The sequence below is a fragment of the Geotrypetes seraphini genome, chromosome 2, assembly GCF_902459505.1.
Source record: "Geotrypetes seraphini chromosome 2, aGeoSer1.1, whole genome shotgun sequence".
NCBI lineage: Eukaryota > Metazoa > Chordata > Amphibia > Gymnophiona > Dermophiidae > Geotrypetes > Geotrypetes seraphini.
The window spans coordinates 360,405,844-360,421,509 of NC_047085.1; the positions used below are offsets into that span (position 1 = coordinate 360,405,844).

Genomic DNA, 15,666 nt, shown 5'->3' on the forward strand with positions numbered 1-15,666 from the left:
ATTGCATCACCCTGGTGAAGTAGTAAGTAATCCTGTAGCCAGGACTTGTCTACCAGGAGATACAATGTCCTCTTGTACTGAGGATGTGTCTCCAGGGGCTTCTGCCTAGGAGGGAAGGGTTAAGATGGTCATTATAGTGGGAGATTTGATCATTAAGCATGTAGATAGCTGGGTGGCTGGTGGACATGAGGATTGTTTGGTTACTTGCCTGCTTGGTGCAAAGGTTGCAGACCTCACAATTCATCTAGATAAGATTTTAGATAGTGCTGGGAAGGAGTCAGCTGTCTTAGTACATGTGGGTACCAATGACATAGGGAAATGTGTTAGGGAGATTCTGGAAGCCAAATTTAGGCTCTTAGGTAAGAAGTTAAAAACCAGAAGTTCCACGGTAGTACTTTCAGAAGTGCTCCCTGTCCCACATACAGGACCCAAGAGTCAGGTAGAGCTCCAGACTCTCAATGTGTAGATGAGGCAATGGTGCAGGGAGGAAGTTTTAGATTTCTTAGGAACTGGGAAACATACTGGGAAAGGGGGAGCCTATTCCATAAAGATGATCTCCACCCTAACCAGCTTTAAAACTATAAACTGGGGATAGACCGACAGTCGCTCAAAAGAGCATGGTTCAGAACAAGGTATCTTTAAAGGTTATCATCAAAAAAAGGGAAGACAGAGTATCCCTATAGTGAGATTGCAATACAGGCCACAATAGACCAGGTTTTCTTAAATATAGAGCAGGCTGATTTTAAAGATTGCAAATTATCCATGCAAACTGCTGAGCAAATTGTAAATAGGTATGACAAACATTGTTTGAAATGTCTATATGCAAATTCCAGAAGCCTAAGAAACAACATGGGAGTATTAGAATATATTGCACTAAATGATAGGATAGATATAATAGGCATCTCTGAGACCTAGTAGAAGGAAGATAACCAATAGGACATTGTCATACTGGGATACAAACTATAACACAGTGATAGGGTAGATCAAATCGGTGGAGGCGTAGCATTATATGTTAAGGAGGGCCTTGAATCGAATGGACTAAAAATTCTACAGGAGCAGAAATATGACTTGGAATCCCTATGGGTAGAAATTTCATGTGTAAGGGGGAAGAGAATAGTGATAGGAGTGTACTACCATCTGCCTGATCAGGATGAACAGACATATGCTGAAATTATATCAGAAATTAGGGAGGCCAAAAAACTGGGTATTTGGTGATTTCAACTACCCTGATATTGATTGAGTAAATGTAACATCAGGGCATGCTAGAGAGATAAAACTCCTTGATGAAATCAAGGCCTGCTTTATGGAGCAGCTGGTTCTAGAGCCGTCAAGAGGCGAAGCAATTCTATACCTAGTTCTCAGTGGAGAGCATGATTTGGTTTGGGAGGTAATAGAGCTGGGGCCATTTTATAACAGTGATCATAACATGTTCATATTTGATATAATCCCTGGAATAAGTTCACACAGGAAATCCAATACAACAGCATTTAGCTTTAGAAAAGGAGTTTGATAATATGAGAAAAATGGTAAAAAAAGAAACTTAGAAGAGCAGCTGCAAAGGTCAAAAATATACATCAGGCATGGATGTTCAAAAATACCATCCTGGAAGCCTAGATTACAAATATTCCATGTATTAAAAATGGAGGAAGGAAGACCAAACGGCAGCCGGCATGGTTAACGGGTGAGGTGAAGGAAGTTATTAGAGCTAAAAGAGAATCCTTCAGAAAGTGAAAGAAGGATCTGACTGAAAATAATTGTAGACAGCACAAGGAATGTTAAGTGAAATGCAAGGTGCTAATACGGAAGGTACAGAGAGACCTTGAAGATTGTGCTGGAAGCAAAAACACACAGTAAAAACTTTCTAGGTATATTAAAAGCAAGAAACTGGGAAGAGAATCAGATCACTAGATGACTGAGGGATAAAAGGGGCTCTCAGGGAAGAAAAGGCCTTAGAAGAGAGATTAAGGCCCTCTTATACTAAGGTGTGCTAAGCGTTTTAGGGCGTGTTTAGTGCACGCTAAATCAATGCATGAGCAAACCGCTAATGTGTCTATAGGATAACATATATGCATTAGTGTTTAGTGCGTGATTAGCGTGCGCTAATATTTATCGCATGCTAAAAAGCATAGCGCATCTTAGTAAAAGAGAGGGGTAAATGAATTCTTTGCCTCACTCTTCACCGAGGAAGATGTGGAGGAGTTACCAGTGCCAGAAATAGTATTCAGTTCTGATGAATCAAAGAAACTGAAACAAATCTCTGTAAGGTTGGAAGATTGTAATAGGTCAATTTGACAAAGAGGGAAACGGGACTAAATAGTAAGAAAGAATTTAATTTAGATGGAGGCAGAAAATAGAGAAGGAAGACCAGAGAAGAAAAGGGAAGAGAGAGCAGAGAATGATATCAGATCTGAGTGGAGGAAATGAGAAGAGAGAGATGCTAAAAACCACAGGGGGGAGGGAAGGACAGAGATGCCAGACCATGAGGGGAACAGAAGGAAGATGATGGATGCCAGACCAAATTGGGGGGGGGGGGGCAGGAGGAGAGATGGCAGGGAAAGACAGACAGTGAATGGAAGGGGCAGATGCTGGACTGAAGAGACAGAGAAGGTTATCATGGTACGCCCTCACCTGGCCCTCACCTCCCAAAATACTGATAGAATTGGAAAATTAACTTTCAGAGCTGCTTTTAGTAATTTTGTAATTTTTCTTTAAAATCCAACATAGTATTGGAAGACTGGGGGTGTCCAACTTGACGGCGACTTTTAAAAAGGGTTCCAGAGGTGATCTGGGAAATTATAGACCAGTGAGTCTGATGTCGATGCCAGGCAAAATGGAAGAGACTATTATAAAGAACAAAATGACAGAGCATAAAAATAAGCATGGATTAATGAGAGAAAGCCAGCATGGATTTATTCAAGAAAAATCTTGCCTCACCAATCTACTGTATTTCTTTGAAGGGGTGAATGAACACATGGCTAAAAGTAAGCCAGTTGATATTGTGTATTTGGATTTTCAAAAGGCATTTAACAGAGTACCTCATGAAAGACCTCTGAGGAAATTAGAAAGTCATGGGATAGGAGGTAATGTTCTATTATGGATTAAGAATGGTTGAAAGACAGAAAACAGTGTAGGTTTAAATAGTCAACATTCTCTTTGGAGAAGAGTAAATAGTGGGGTCTGTGCTGGGATTGCTGCTTTTAAACATATTTATCAATGATCTTGAAATGGGAATAACTAGTGAGAGAATTAAATTTGCAGATGACACAAAGTTGTTTAAGTTAAATCACAAGAAGATTGTGAAAAATGGAAAGAGGACCTTGTGAGACTGGGCATCAAAATAGCAGATGTTTAATGTGAGCAAGTGCAAAGTGATGCATGTGAAAAAGAGGAACCCAAACTATAGTTATGTGATGCAAGGTTCTATGTTAGGAGTCACTGCCAAGAAAAAGGATCTAGGTTTCATCATTGAGGATATGTTAAAGCCCTCATGCTAGGAATTATCAGGAAAGGAATGGAAAGCAAAGATGAAAATGTTATAATGCCCTTGTATTGCTCTATGGTACAGCCACTCCTTGAATACTGTGTCCAATTCTGGTCGCTGCATCTCAAAAAAGATATAGCAGAATTAGAAAAGATTCAGAGAAGGGCAATGAAAATGATAAAAGGGATGGGATGACTTCTCTAAGAGGCAAGGCTAGAGTGGCTAGGGCTAGGGAGAAGCAATGGCTCAGGTGCAATATGGTAGAGGTCTATAAAATACTGAGTGAAGTGGAACAAGTAGAAGTGCATCGCTTGTGTACTCTTTACAAAAATACTAGGACTAGGGGGCATGTGATGAATCTACTAAGTAGTAGATTAAAAAAAAACAGGAGAAACTATTTCTTCACTCAATGAATAATTAAACTCTGGAATTTGTTGCCAGAGAATGTAGTGAAAGCGGTTAGCTTAGCAGTTTTTTAAAAAAGATTTGGATAATTTCCAAAAAGTGAAGCCTATAAGTCATTATTAAGATGACTTTGGGAAATCCACTGCTTATTCCTAGGATAAGCAGCATAAAATCTGTTTTTCTCCATGGGATCGTGCCAGGTACTTGTGACCTGGGCTGGCCACTGTTGACAGGATTCTAGACTTGATGGACCTTCGGTCTGTCCAACTATGGCAACTCCTATGTTTTTATATAGGTACAACTACAGTAAAATGATAAATGCCTTTGTAAACTGAGTTTAATTGATATTTGTCTAGGTAAAACTGCCCACTTAAAAGCAGCTAAGAGTACATACAGCTTCCATAGCATGTTTGCTTTTTTAAAAATATCCCACTATAAATAATACAAAAGGATAGACACTTCACTTAACAAGACTGGTATATAAATTTGTGTGTACTATAAGGTTTGTGCCCTATGAGCTATCAAGCACATATCTCATTACTCTCTGGCTTTTTTTTCCGGCAATAGGCCAATGAGAATAAATAAGACTCTAATTTGAGTTTGATAGCTCATAGGGCACAAACCTTATAGTACACACAGATTTATATACCAGTTTTGCTTTTTAAAAAAGACATTCATCTGTACAGGCTTAGTTCTTGCAGTAAAGCAGTGTAAAAAATAGCTGACAGTAAAACAGGGAGACAAGACATCTTTTAGATATATTAGTGATAGGAAGAAATGCAAAAGTGAGACTCAAAGTTGGAGGGGAGGAATATGTAGAAACTGATAAAGAAAAGGCCGAATTGATTAACAAATATTTTTGTTCTGTGTTCACGGCTGAAGCGCCTGGAGCGGGACCGCAGAAGACAAACATGAATAGGGATGGAGGAGTAATAGATCCTGATCGATTTTCAAAGGGTTGTGTTCGTGAGGAACTAGCTAAAATAAAGGTAGACACAGCGATGGGGCCGAATGGTGTACATCTGATCATGCTGAAGGAACTTAGGGAAGTTCTGGTAGCTCCTCTGACTGACCTTTTCAATGAGTCTCAAGGGTCGGGGGTGGTACTAGAGGACTCGAGAGGGGTGGATGTGGTCCCTCTCCACAAAATTGGAAGTAAAGAAAAAGTAGGGAATTACAGGTCCGTAAGTCTGATTTCTGTGGTAAGTAAATTAATGGAAATGCTTTTAAAACAGAGAATGGTCAAGTTTCTGTAATCCTGTGGATTACAGGACTGGAGGCAACATGGATTCACTAGAGGTAGGTCTTGTCAGACAAATCTGATCAATTTCTTTGATTGGGTGACCAGAGAATTAGATAGAGGATGTGTGCTAGATGTGGTGTATTTAAATTTTAGCAAAGCCTTTGACAGTGTTCCACACAGCCGTCTAATAATAAACTGAGTGCCCTTGGGATAGGTACCAAAGTGACGGGCTGGGTCAAGAACTGGTTGAGTGGAAGGCGAAAGAGGGTAGTGATCAATGGAGATCACTGAGGAAAGGGATGTTACCAGTGGTGTGCCTCAAGGTTCTGTTCTTGTGCCTGTTCTTTTTAACATTTTTATAAACAATATTACTGAAGGGCTGTTGGGTAAGATTTGCCTCTTTGTCCAGTTTCTGTTATAAGCTTAGGGGGGTTTGAAGATATGAATTCTAGGGTGTGACCTTTCTAATGTGTAAGTCCTGATGACTTCAGGTCTAGTTGGCTGTCCAGTAAGAACCTGTGGAAGTTTGTGGTGACTGTGTTTTCCTGAGACTCAAGTGGAATGTTTATATTTCCTAGGACTATCACAATGGCATATTGACAGGTTAGATTCAAGATAACTTCCTGTATTTTTGTGGCAATGTTGCAATAGGGCCCTGGGGATCAATACAGTTAATAACAATCCAATGCTGCTAGAGTGCATGCTTGATTTATCTTCTAACTTGCAGATCATGTATTCTAGTTCCGGTTGTATTGAAGAGTTGGATAGTGAGAGATACCAGCATCTGGCTGTATTTGCCACTACTCTCCCAATTTCTATGAACTTAGCTAATCATATTCAGTGTACTCCCCCTCAGGCTTTGTCTAGATATACAGCATCCATGAAAGACACTCAAGATACAGGTCTTTCACCAATTTTTATGAGGCTTTTTTGCATAACTATTTCAGAGGCTTCCGATAAATTTTTCCTTTTGACACTAGGAAACATAGAAATATGATGGCAGATAAAGGCCAAATAGCTTCTCTTTGAATCTATTTTCTTTTCTGGAAAGATCTAGTATACTCACACCAAAATTAAAGCTACTGTATACTCCTACTAGACAATTACACACTTCATCAAAGCATCTCAAAGTTATACTACATAGCTTCTGTTTTGGTATCTAGCCCAGATCAGGTATGGGGCCACATTTGCATGTTTTGTCATTATTCATTTTGTATTGATTCTAGGTTATTTTATTTCTATTCCAATCTTCTTTTTGAATTGTTTTTCTCAGTAACGGCAATATTCCTGGATATACTGGCAAGATTCAGTGGACACTTAGTCACCCCCCGAGTTCATACATCCCATCATCCCTTGTCAACAATGGCATGCGAGCTCAGGTAGGTGGGAAATACCGTACAGAATTTGTTGAATGACTTTGTAGAGAAAATCCTAAAGATAATGAGTTCATTGAACAAGTAGCAAATATTAACAATACATATTAATCCATATCAGAATTTCAGCTGTACTAGCTTGGTATCATACATGTTATTAAAACTGGACTTGGTGTGCTCAAGTCTGAATTGTTTTCTTCACATATGATTACTGTCAGACCTTGGGAAATGGTCTATTTCAATATATAAAGGATTTTTGTTATCGGGTTTATTTTACATAGAAACATATGGATTAATGTTTCAATTCTGTGGTCAATGTTTTTTTTAAATGCTGTTTAAATAAATTGCAGATACTCGGCCTCATCTGAACAGTATTACATTACATTACATTACATTAGTGATTTTTATTCCGCTTGTACCTTGCGGTTCAAAGCGGATTACATAAGAAGAAAGCTGGACATTTCCAGGAGGGTACATGACATTGGAGAAAACAGATTGAGGGTATAGACTTAATAACAGAATGGACATAGTAACTTTGGAAGATAAATCAGGTTACATTACAATTACATATCAATAGTCTTTTCCTTTTTTTATACAATACAGAATATCTAGTCAGCGGCAGGACTATCCATACAACAGTAATATTCAGACTCATATCTAGATACATCTCTGTATAAACTCAGGACAACAATTTTTCTGTCCTAATTTTATCCATAGCTATCTGGCTATCAATCTAAATACTGCTGCTAACAAGGTAACTTTGAGACCACCCATGATCCAATCACTCTCTGCTCCAGCACTATCCAGATATCCTCAGCTAGTCACAGCTGTAGGAAATCTTGATAAATGCTATGGGGCTCATAATTTAAAAAAAAAAAAAAGTCCAAAAAGTGGCCTAAATCGGTACTTGGATGATCAAAAAGACAGATCGTCCAAGTACCAATAATCAAAGCTGGTTTTAAACGTATCTAAAACCAGCTTAGGCCTTTCCCCTGCTTCTGAATGCCTAGAGTGAAAAGAGGCGTTTTTGGAGGAGGGGAAAGGGCGGGAGGTGGGCCGATTTAGTCTTAGTCGTATAGCAAGTATAACCAAAAGTTTAATGAAGTTGCTCAGTCGGAACTTATATGTTTTAACTTAAACCAAGTCAAAACAGGTATAAGTTCCGACTAGGGGCAGCTGAGCTGATCGCGGTTGCTGCGATCAGTTCAGCAGCCCTGGAAACCTGCCCACTCCCTATCGTGATCTCGATCCTCCTGAACTGCTGCAAATACCAGCAGGAGAGATGCCCAATATGGGCAGGAGGGTTCCCAGGCCCTCCTGCCCACGGCACACCCCCGACATCTCCAACCCCCTCGAATACGGTTAGGAGGGGTCCCAGGCCCTCCTGCCCACGGTGCACCCCCAAGACCCCCATCAAACGCTCCCCAAACCTCTGAATGGCCCCTGAATCCCCAAATGCCCCCCACTACCCGGGCCCCCCTAACCCCAGACACTCCCCTAATTTACCTGAATGTTGGGCTTATGGATGGGATCCAGCCAGCCGGCCAGTGTTAAAGTAAGTTGGTGGGGTTAGGGGGGCCATTCGGGGGTTTGGGGGATCGATCGGGGATTCATGGGCAATCGGGGGCGTGTGGGGCACCATGGGCAGGAGGGCCTGGGATCCCTCCTGCCCATATTTGAGGGGGGTGGGGGGTCATCTTCCGGCAGAAGTGTTTGGGCTCGCTCCTGCCAGTATTGTTGGGAAGGTTGGGGTGCCGGCTTTTAAGGTTAAACGTAGTGGTGGTCTGGGCAATTAATCTGCTGAACGTAGAGGTAGGCCATTCGTAAAATAAACCTCATTCTGGACGGGTTTTTTTTTTTTTTTTTTTTAGAATGGACATTTTCCCTTCTGCTGTTTTCAGCATTTGGGGGTTAGGCCAAAAGGGGACTTAGACTTTAAAAAAAAAAAATTATGCCCTTCTATACCTATACATACCAACTGGTAAAGTCTACAATCTCTTCCTCTCTCGCAGAGATCTTCTATACTTGTCACATACTTTTTTAAAACCAGATATCATTCTCATCTCCACCACGTTCTCTAGGAGGCTGTTCCACACATTTACCATCCTTTCCATAAATAAGTATTTCCTTAGATTACTTCTGAGTCTTATCTCCTTTCATCTTAATCTTATGCCTCCCTCATTCCTGAGCTTCCTTTCAGTTGAAAGAGGCCTGTCTCCTGTGCATTTATACCATTGAAGTACCAGCGGTATATAAATGTTTCTATCATATTTTCTCTCTCTAACGTTTTTTGTTTTTTCAAAGAATACACATTTACCGTAGATCTTTTTAATTTGACTGTACATGCTTTAATAATGGTTCTACTTAAACACTAATTCTTAAAACAGAGCTAGTTAGCTTTCTTATTCTATCCTGTGTCAACACAAGTCGGCCTAGGGTCTGCATAGCAGCATTCTCATTTATTCAGATTTTTGATGACTGATGTAGCTGAAGAGATTGAGCATTCAAAGTATGAATACCATCTCAAAATGAATAAGAAAAAGGAATGCTAATGTTTCATTTTATTTATTTTTACTTATTAACTGGATGATAAATATAAAAATAGTTATATGAGCAAAAAATGGTATGGCATAGTGCTACCTGATTCAGGGAAAAAAATTTCGATTCAATTTGGCCTATTGAATTGATTTTTCGATTCAATTCATTTTTCCTGCCTAATCAGGCGTGTTTTTTTAAAATGGCTTGGCAAGTTTATTTTTGTAGCCTCTTCACCCATCTCACCTCCCTTTGCCCTCTCCAACCCCATGCTGGTGCAGTGGAGTAAACAACAACAACAAAAAGGACTTTTCCTCTCTCTGCCACCTTTTACAAAACTGCGATAGTGGTTTTTAATGCAGGTCGGCGCACCGAATTCTCTGCACTCTTCCTGACACTCATAGGAACTGTGAGTGTCAGGAGCAGCATAGAACATTCAGCACACCAGCCTGCGCTAAAAACTACTATCACGGTTTTGTAAAAGGTAGGGAAGGTCCTAGCTCATGCTCTTAAAGGATACACATTTCAAATCTGACATTGTAATCACAAAATAGAAAATAAAATTACTTTTTCTACCTTTTGTGTTGTCTGGTCATCTTATTATTCAAATCATATTGGTCCCAGGCTCTGGTGTCTGTTTGACTTCTGTTAACTCATACACCAGGGTCTCCTGCCCATTTGATGTTTACTTCTTTCCCCTTGCTCACCATTCATCTTTCATTTCTGTACCTTCCTTTTCATTGGTATATCCAACATTTCTGTTTCTTTCCCACTGTCTACCATCTCTCTGTCTCCCTGCCTTGTGCCCTGGGTCAAACCTCTTTATTCTCCTTCATGCAGCATCTCTCCCTTTCTCCCCTCCATTATCATGTGCAACATTTCTTTCTCTCTTCCCATGCACCATCTCTCCCTGTCCTCCACCCTATGTCCAACATTTCTCTCTCTCTCTTCTCTATGCATGTCTCCCTCCCCTCCACCATATGCAGGATTTCTCCCTCTCACCCCTTTCTACCTCTTTGTTTACTTCTGGAAGAATTCTGCACAAAAAAAATTCAAAATTCTGTGCACAAAATTAGCAAATTCTGCAAGTTTATTTGTCAATTTAAACTATTTATGCTAATTATTATCCATATTCCATTTGAAAGGTTAAAATAAAATGTTTTTCTTCTACCTTTTGTGTCTGGATGTTTTATTTTTCTATCATGTTGGTTCCAATTTCTTTTTTATGCTTTCTTGTCATCTGCTAATTCTCCTTCAAGTGGCTGCTATCCATTTGTCTTTTCTACTCTCTCCTGTCTATTTCCTCACTACATCTGCCTCATATATATTGATCATTCCTTTTTAACTTTTTTCTGCTTCTTTCTTACCCTTATCCTCTTTTGCACTTTTCAGTTACCTATCAAATTTCCATCTTCTCTCCCATTCCCCATCTCATTCCTTCTTTAGCCATCCTTTCCCTTTCATTTTCAATGTGCCTCCATTACCATATTTCTACCCTCTGTTATATCCTCATATCCATTTCCTTCCACCCTCTTCTGCCCCTCAGAGTTCTTTCATTCTCAGCATCTTTCTTCCTCCACCCTTACAGTCCAGCATCTCTTCCCCACCCTCGTAGCCTGACATCTCCCTATCTCTTCCTTGCTGTCTTCTTCCACTTTCTTCCCTCACTCCCATTTCTAGGCATCTCTCCATCACACCATTCTGCTCCTGGATCCAATATTTCCCTCCTTATCCCCTTCCATCTCCTGTGTATCTCTCTCTCCCCCTCTCATCTTCCCCCATGTCCACACCTCTATTTCTTCCTTGTGCCCTATGTCAAATATTTCTATCCATCTCCATGCACCATTTCTCCCTTCCTACCCTCCATTATGTGCAATTTCATCCTCTCCCCTCACCATGCAAGTCTCCTTCTCCTCCTCTTATGCCACCATCTCTCCTTCCTTTCACCCTCCTCCCCTCCCACTATGCAACCAACTTTACTTCCTCTTACCCCTTCCCTCTCCCTGTGCCACCATCTCTCCTGCCTCTTTCCTGCCCCTGTGCTACCAGCTTTCCTTACTGAAGTTCCTTTCACCCCTCCCCTCCTCCTGTGCCACCAACTTTCCTTCCTCTCCTCCCCTGTACTCCATTTGCTTCGGGTCACAGTATCGACAGTGATTCTCACATACTGCCAGTGGATAACTCGGAAGTCTCCTCTATGCTGCAGAGAGATTTCCGGGTCAGTGGCAGGCAGCATGTGGGATACTGCAACACAGCAAGATTCAATGCTGACATGACTGGCATGGCAAGATTCTGCGCGGGAATTCCATTACTCCCTCCCATTCCCCTGTGCAACACTTCCAGATCAACACCCTCCCCACCCTCCCCGCCGGCAGACTTCAACTTTTGGGCCTCCTAAAGCACCAGCAGCAATGGACAGGCTGCCTGCCAGGGCTTCTCTCTGCTGTGTCATCAGTGATGTGGCACAGGGTAGGCCCAGCGGGCAGGCCAGGAACAGCCTGTTCACCACTGCTGCTGCTTTAGGAGACCCGGAGGAGAGACAGTACTGGGCCCGCAACAAGCTCCTTCGTCACATAGCTACAGAGTAACAAAAGGTAATTTCGCACCTCTGCCAAGAATCTGCATTATTTTTCCCCCTCTTCTAAATGTTCAGGACTCACTGAATCGGTGAATCCAATTTTTTAAAGAAACGAATCGATTCGAATTGATTCACCGAAGTGAATCAATTTGAATCAGTGAATCGGGAAGCACTAATATGGAGTCTGATCTATCACATTGTTGCCAGGTAAATTGGAGCTGACGTAGCTTTTATTCTTTTCAACCTAATGAATGTTGGGAAGAAATTATTCATAGGGGGTTTAGAATGTCTGTCTGTCCATCTCTCAGGGGGTAAAGTAACTCACCAATTTAACAGAAGGGACCAAATTTGACTTGAGGAAAACAGCAGTTAAGACATATCAGGTTTAAAAACTGACTAGATCAGACCAGGAGTTCCAGAGAAATAAGCTCCCAGGAAAAACATCCCAGTGCATTTCTAGGGAGAATAAGTTCCAGCTTTTGAATGTTAGAAGCTTTAATACACTGAAACACAGTAGTTAAGAAATTGCTCCTTTCAAACTGCCTCTTCTTTATCCTCCCAATAAACAAGCATACACACATGCACATACAACAAAAATACACGCACAGCCATACAAGTGACTAGAAATAATATCATGAGGCATGATCTGCATATTTTCTCTACCATGCATTCACCAAGGAGGAAATTCTACAAAGGTGTACCTAATTTTAGGCACCAAGAGCAGTGCTTCTCGACTCAGTCCTTAGGGAACATCCAGTCAGGATCTTTGCAATGAATATGCATGAAAGAGATTTGCATGCACTGTCTCCTCGGTATGCAAATCTTTCTCATGCATATTCACTGTGGATCTCTTGAAAACCCTGAAGACTGGGTTGAGAAGCACTGCTTTATAGAATACTAATTCTACTAGAGCTAGTGTATGAGCCCAGCCCAGATTGCTCATGTGTTCATCTAACTTTAAAGTATTTGTCATTGCATTTAACTGCCATGTTATAGAATAGCTTGTAGATGAATATTGGCATTTATGTACCTACACGCTAGTATTCTGGTCATTTACATGCATTTGTACAGGCCAATATTCAGACCGCGGGAGGCAAGCTGGCAAACTCCCACAGTCGGCACTGACCAAGGACATTCAATGCCAGGCCATTTCTGGTAACTGGCATTGAATATCCAGTTTACTTTTGGCCGATGTAAACTTAATTGGCTAAATCAATATTCAACGCTGGCTGGTTACATTTATAATGGCCAAAGTTAGAATTGCTATTTGTGTGACCTGATTTGACTGCTAAACATGGCTGGTCAGCATTGAAAATTGCTGACCAGCCATTGTGTGATAAAGCCAATAAAATTTTAGCTGCTAACTGTGAATATTCAGTGGAGATAACCAGTCATTGCATACTGAACATTTGCATTTAACCTCCTCTTTTATCAAGCTGCACTAGAGGTCTTTAGAGGTAAGTGCTCTGACGTTCATAGAAATTCTATGAGCATTGGACATTTGCTGCACTGACTCGTGCTAAAAACCTCTAGTGCATCGTGATAAAAGCCAGCCCTTAGCCACGTAAGCACTATTTAACCAGTCTGTATTTTTTCTGACTATAATAATAATAATAATAACAGTTTATATACCGCAATACCGTTAAGTTCTATGCGGTTTACAAAAGAATTAGTGAAGTATAAGTTGAGTTAACATACAAGTTGAATTAACTTAAGGGATGTGGGAACAATGGGGAGAAAGGGCAAGAGAGGGGAAGGAGGGAAGTGGGTCAGCTGTCTAGGTATTTCAGGAATAGGTGGGCTTTAAGGCGTTTCTATCAGCCAATTAAGGCCAGATTTTAGATGAATATCAGCCAATTAAGGCCAGATTCTCAAAACAGCACCATTCACAGTGGCCACCTAAAAAAAACAGTGCCGATCACACGTCAATCATGCTATGACGCCGTTATGAGAATTGCGGCCATGGCAAAGATAGGCGCTGGAAATGTAGAACAGGGTTTTGAAGGTCTTCATCTCTATCTTTGATGTAAATTGTGACTATGGAGGCACCCAAGAGCACTTAAGTTCATGTCCAGAATTAACCATGCCCTCTGTGACCTTAGAAGTCCTTTGGCGCCTCCGTAGTCGGAAGAATGGAGCCTTTCCTGGAGGCATCTCCATTTTTTAAAATGAGAAAATAATTGATTTTAAATGATGTGATCAATTACAGCACTGATTAAAATCAATTAAGCCATCTAACTTAGGGCTCCTTTTACTAAGCTGCAATAGCGGTTTTAGCGTGTGCTTAGCGCGCCCTGAATTACCATGCACGCTAGACCTTAACGCCAGCATTGAGCTGGCATTAATTCTAACCACATAGCGCAGGTTTAGCGTGTGCTAAAATCCTGCGTGTGCTAAAAACGCTATCACAGCTTAGTAAAAGGAGCCCTTAGTGTACTCTTTGTAGAATCTGGGCCTTAGTGCCTAAATATTGGCTCGTTCCTTATAGAATTGTACTCCAAGTGCCATCACTAGTCTATTCTTTTTAGACAGCTACTTAGTGATTCAGATGTATCCTTTGTTTTCTTCATAGTAAATTCTAATGTGCTACTAGAGAATTTACTTTTTTTTTTTTTTTAACATGTAGTACATAACTATGAACAATAACATTTTATTTTCAATTCCTGACTACATTTACATGTATATGTGTTTCAGGTCCTTTCCAAATAGTCCAAACTGATCAAAGCATCATTGTGAAGGAAAGAAAAAAAGATGTCTTCAGCATACCTCTCCATTATCAAGGAGGATTGCTGGGGTAGAGAATGGGAAAACATTGAAATACATTCTCTATAAGGCAAAAAAGTAAAATCAAAGAAATGTGAGAATGTGCACTTTTTTTTTTTTTTTTCTGAATCGCCTCTAATGGTCACAGTGTTAAAAATGTTGGAAAATTATGTGGGGTATTTCAAATCTAGGTACTGGTACCTCTCAGATATAATGCATTGCAAGTAATACTCAGATTCATGCAGTGTAAAAAATCTTCATTATTTTTTTTATTTCTTTAATTCATATTACTGTGATTTCCCCCCTAACAATGAGTCAAAGCTTGTGTTTGTCTATATTCCTTTGCTTTTCTTTTAACCTATAGATGATGGTATCCAAAATCCGTATGAACAGGATAGAGATTAATTTTATAAAATCAGACCTAGTAAACATGTATTTTCATGTACCTATTTGATGCCTGTTGTACAAAGTCAAGGACATGCCTACTTGGCTTTATAAAATATTAGTGTGGGTGAGAAATAATGCATACATGGCTAGTGTAAATGTTAGCATGCATTTTACACATGTATCCATGTAAGCTAAGGAATTTGATAATCTATGGGGCTCAAAAAAAAAGACATCAAAAAAGACAGCATAAACCAGCACTTGGACGTCTTACTAGTCAAAACACACTTTCTAGATGTTTTTCTGGTGGTTTTGTCTTCAGTGCATCCATATCTTAAGGGGGCATATTAGAGGTATGTTTTTTTGCGGGCTTAGGATTTGGATGCTCGTCAGGCATAATCAAATCTTTAACAAAAGGTCCTGGGGTTTTTTTTTAGATGTTTGACGCTAGACCTGTTTTAAAAGCATCAAAATGCTAAAAAAGTGCCCAAACTGACCAGTTGACCACTGGAGAGATTAAGAAATGATCACCCCTTACTCCCCTAGTGGTCACCAACCCCCCCTCCCACCATCCAAAGATGTTGGGGGGGGGAGTGCATTCTAGCCTGTATTAGGAGGGGGCTGAAAAGTTCTCAGCCTAAGCAGCTTCAGAATGTTAACACAGACATTTGAGTCCAGAAAGCACAGAGGCACTCTAGAGTTACTGCAGTGAATTTCACATTAAAAGTTCCAGGTACAGATGTCACCATATCTTGCTTATATTGTATGATGAGCCCTCCCAAATCTAAGATGACGCCTGCAGACATAAGGGCTATTGTGGTGTACAGGTGAACACCATTGCCCCAGGTACATTAGGTAGATTGTGAGCCCGCCAGGACAGACAGGAAAAAATGCTTGAGTACCT

At 40.5% G+C, this 15,666-nt stretch overlaps 1 protein-coding gene across 1 annotated transcript in view; it reads left to right on the forward strand.

Annotated features, from left to right (window-relative positions):
- SPATA48 (spermatogenesis associated 48) overlaps positions 1–14,440 on the forward strand; it is a 78,543-nt gene extending 64,103 nt beyond the window's left edge. The window contains exons 8-9 of the mRNA XM_033930480.1: positions 6,403–6,508; positions 14,310–14,440. Of these exons, the coding sequence (XP_033786371.1) occupies positions 6,403–6,508; positions 14,310–14,324 (121 nt within the window). The 3' untranslated portion in view covers positions 14,325–14,440. The remainder of the gene's footprint in view (positions 1–6,402; positions 6,509–14,309) is intronic.
- The last annotated feature ends 1,226 nt before the right edge of the window (positions 14,441–15,666 follow it).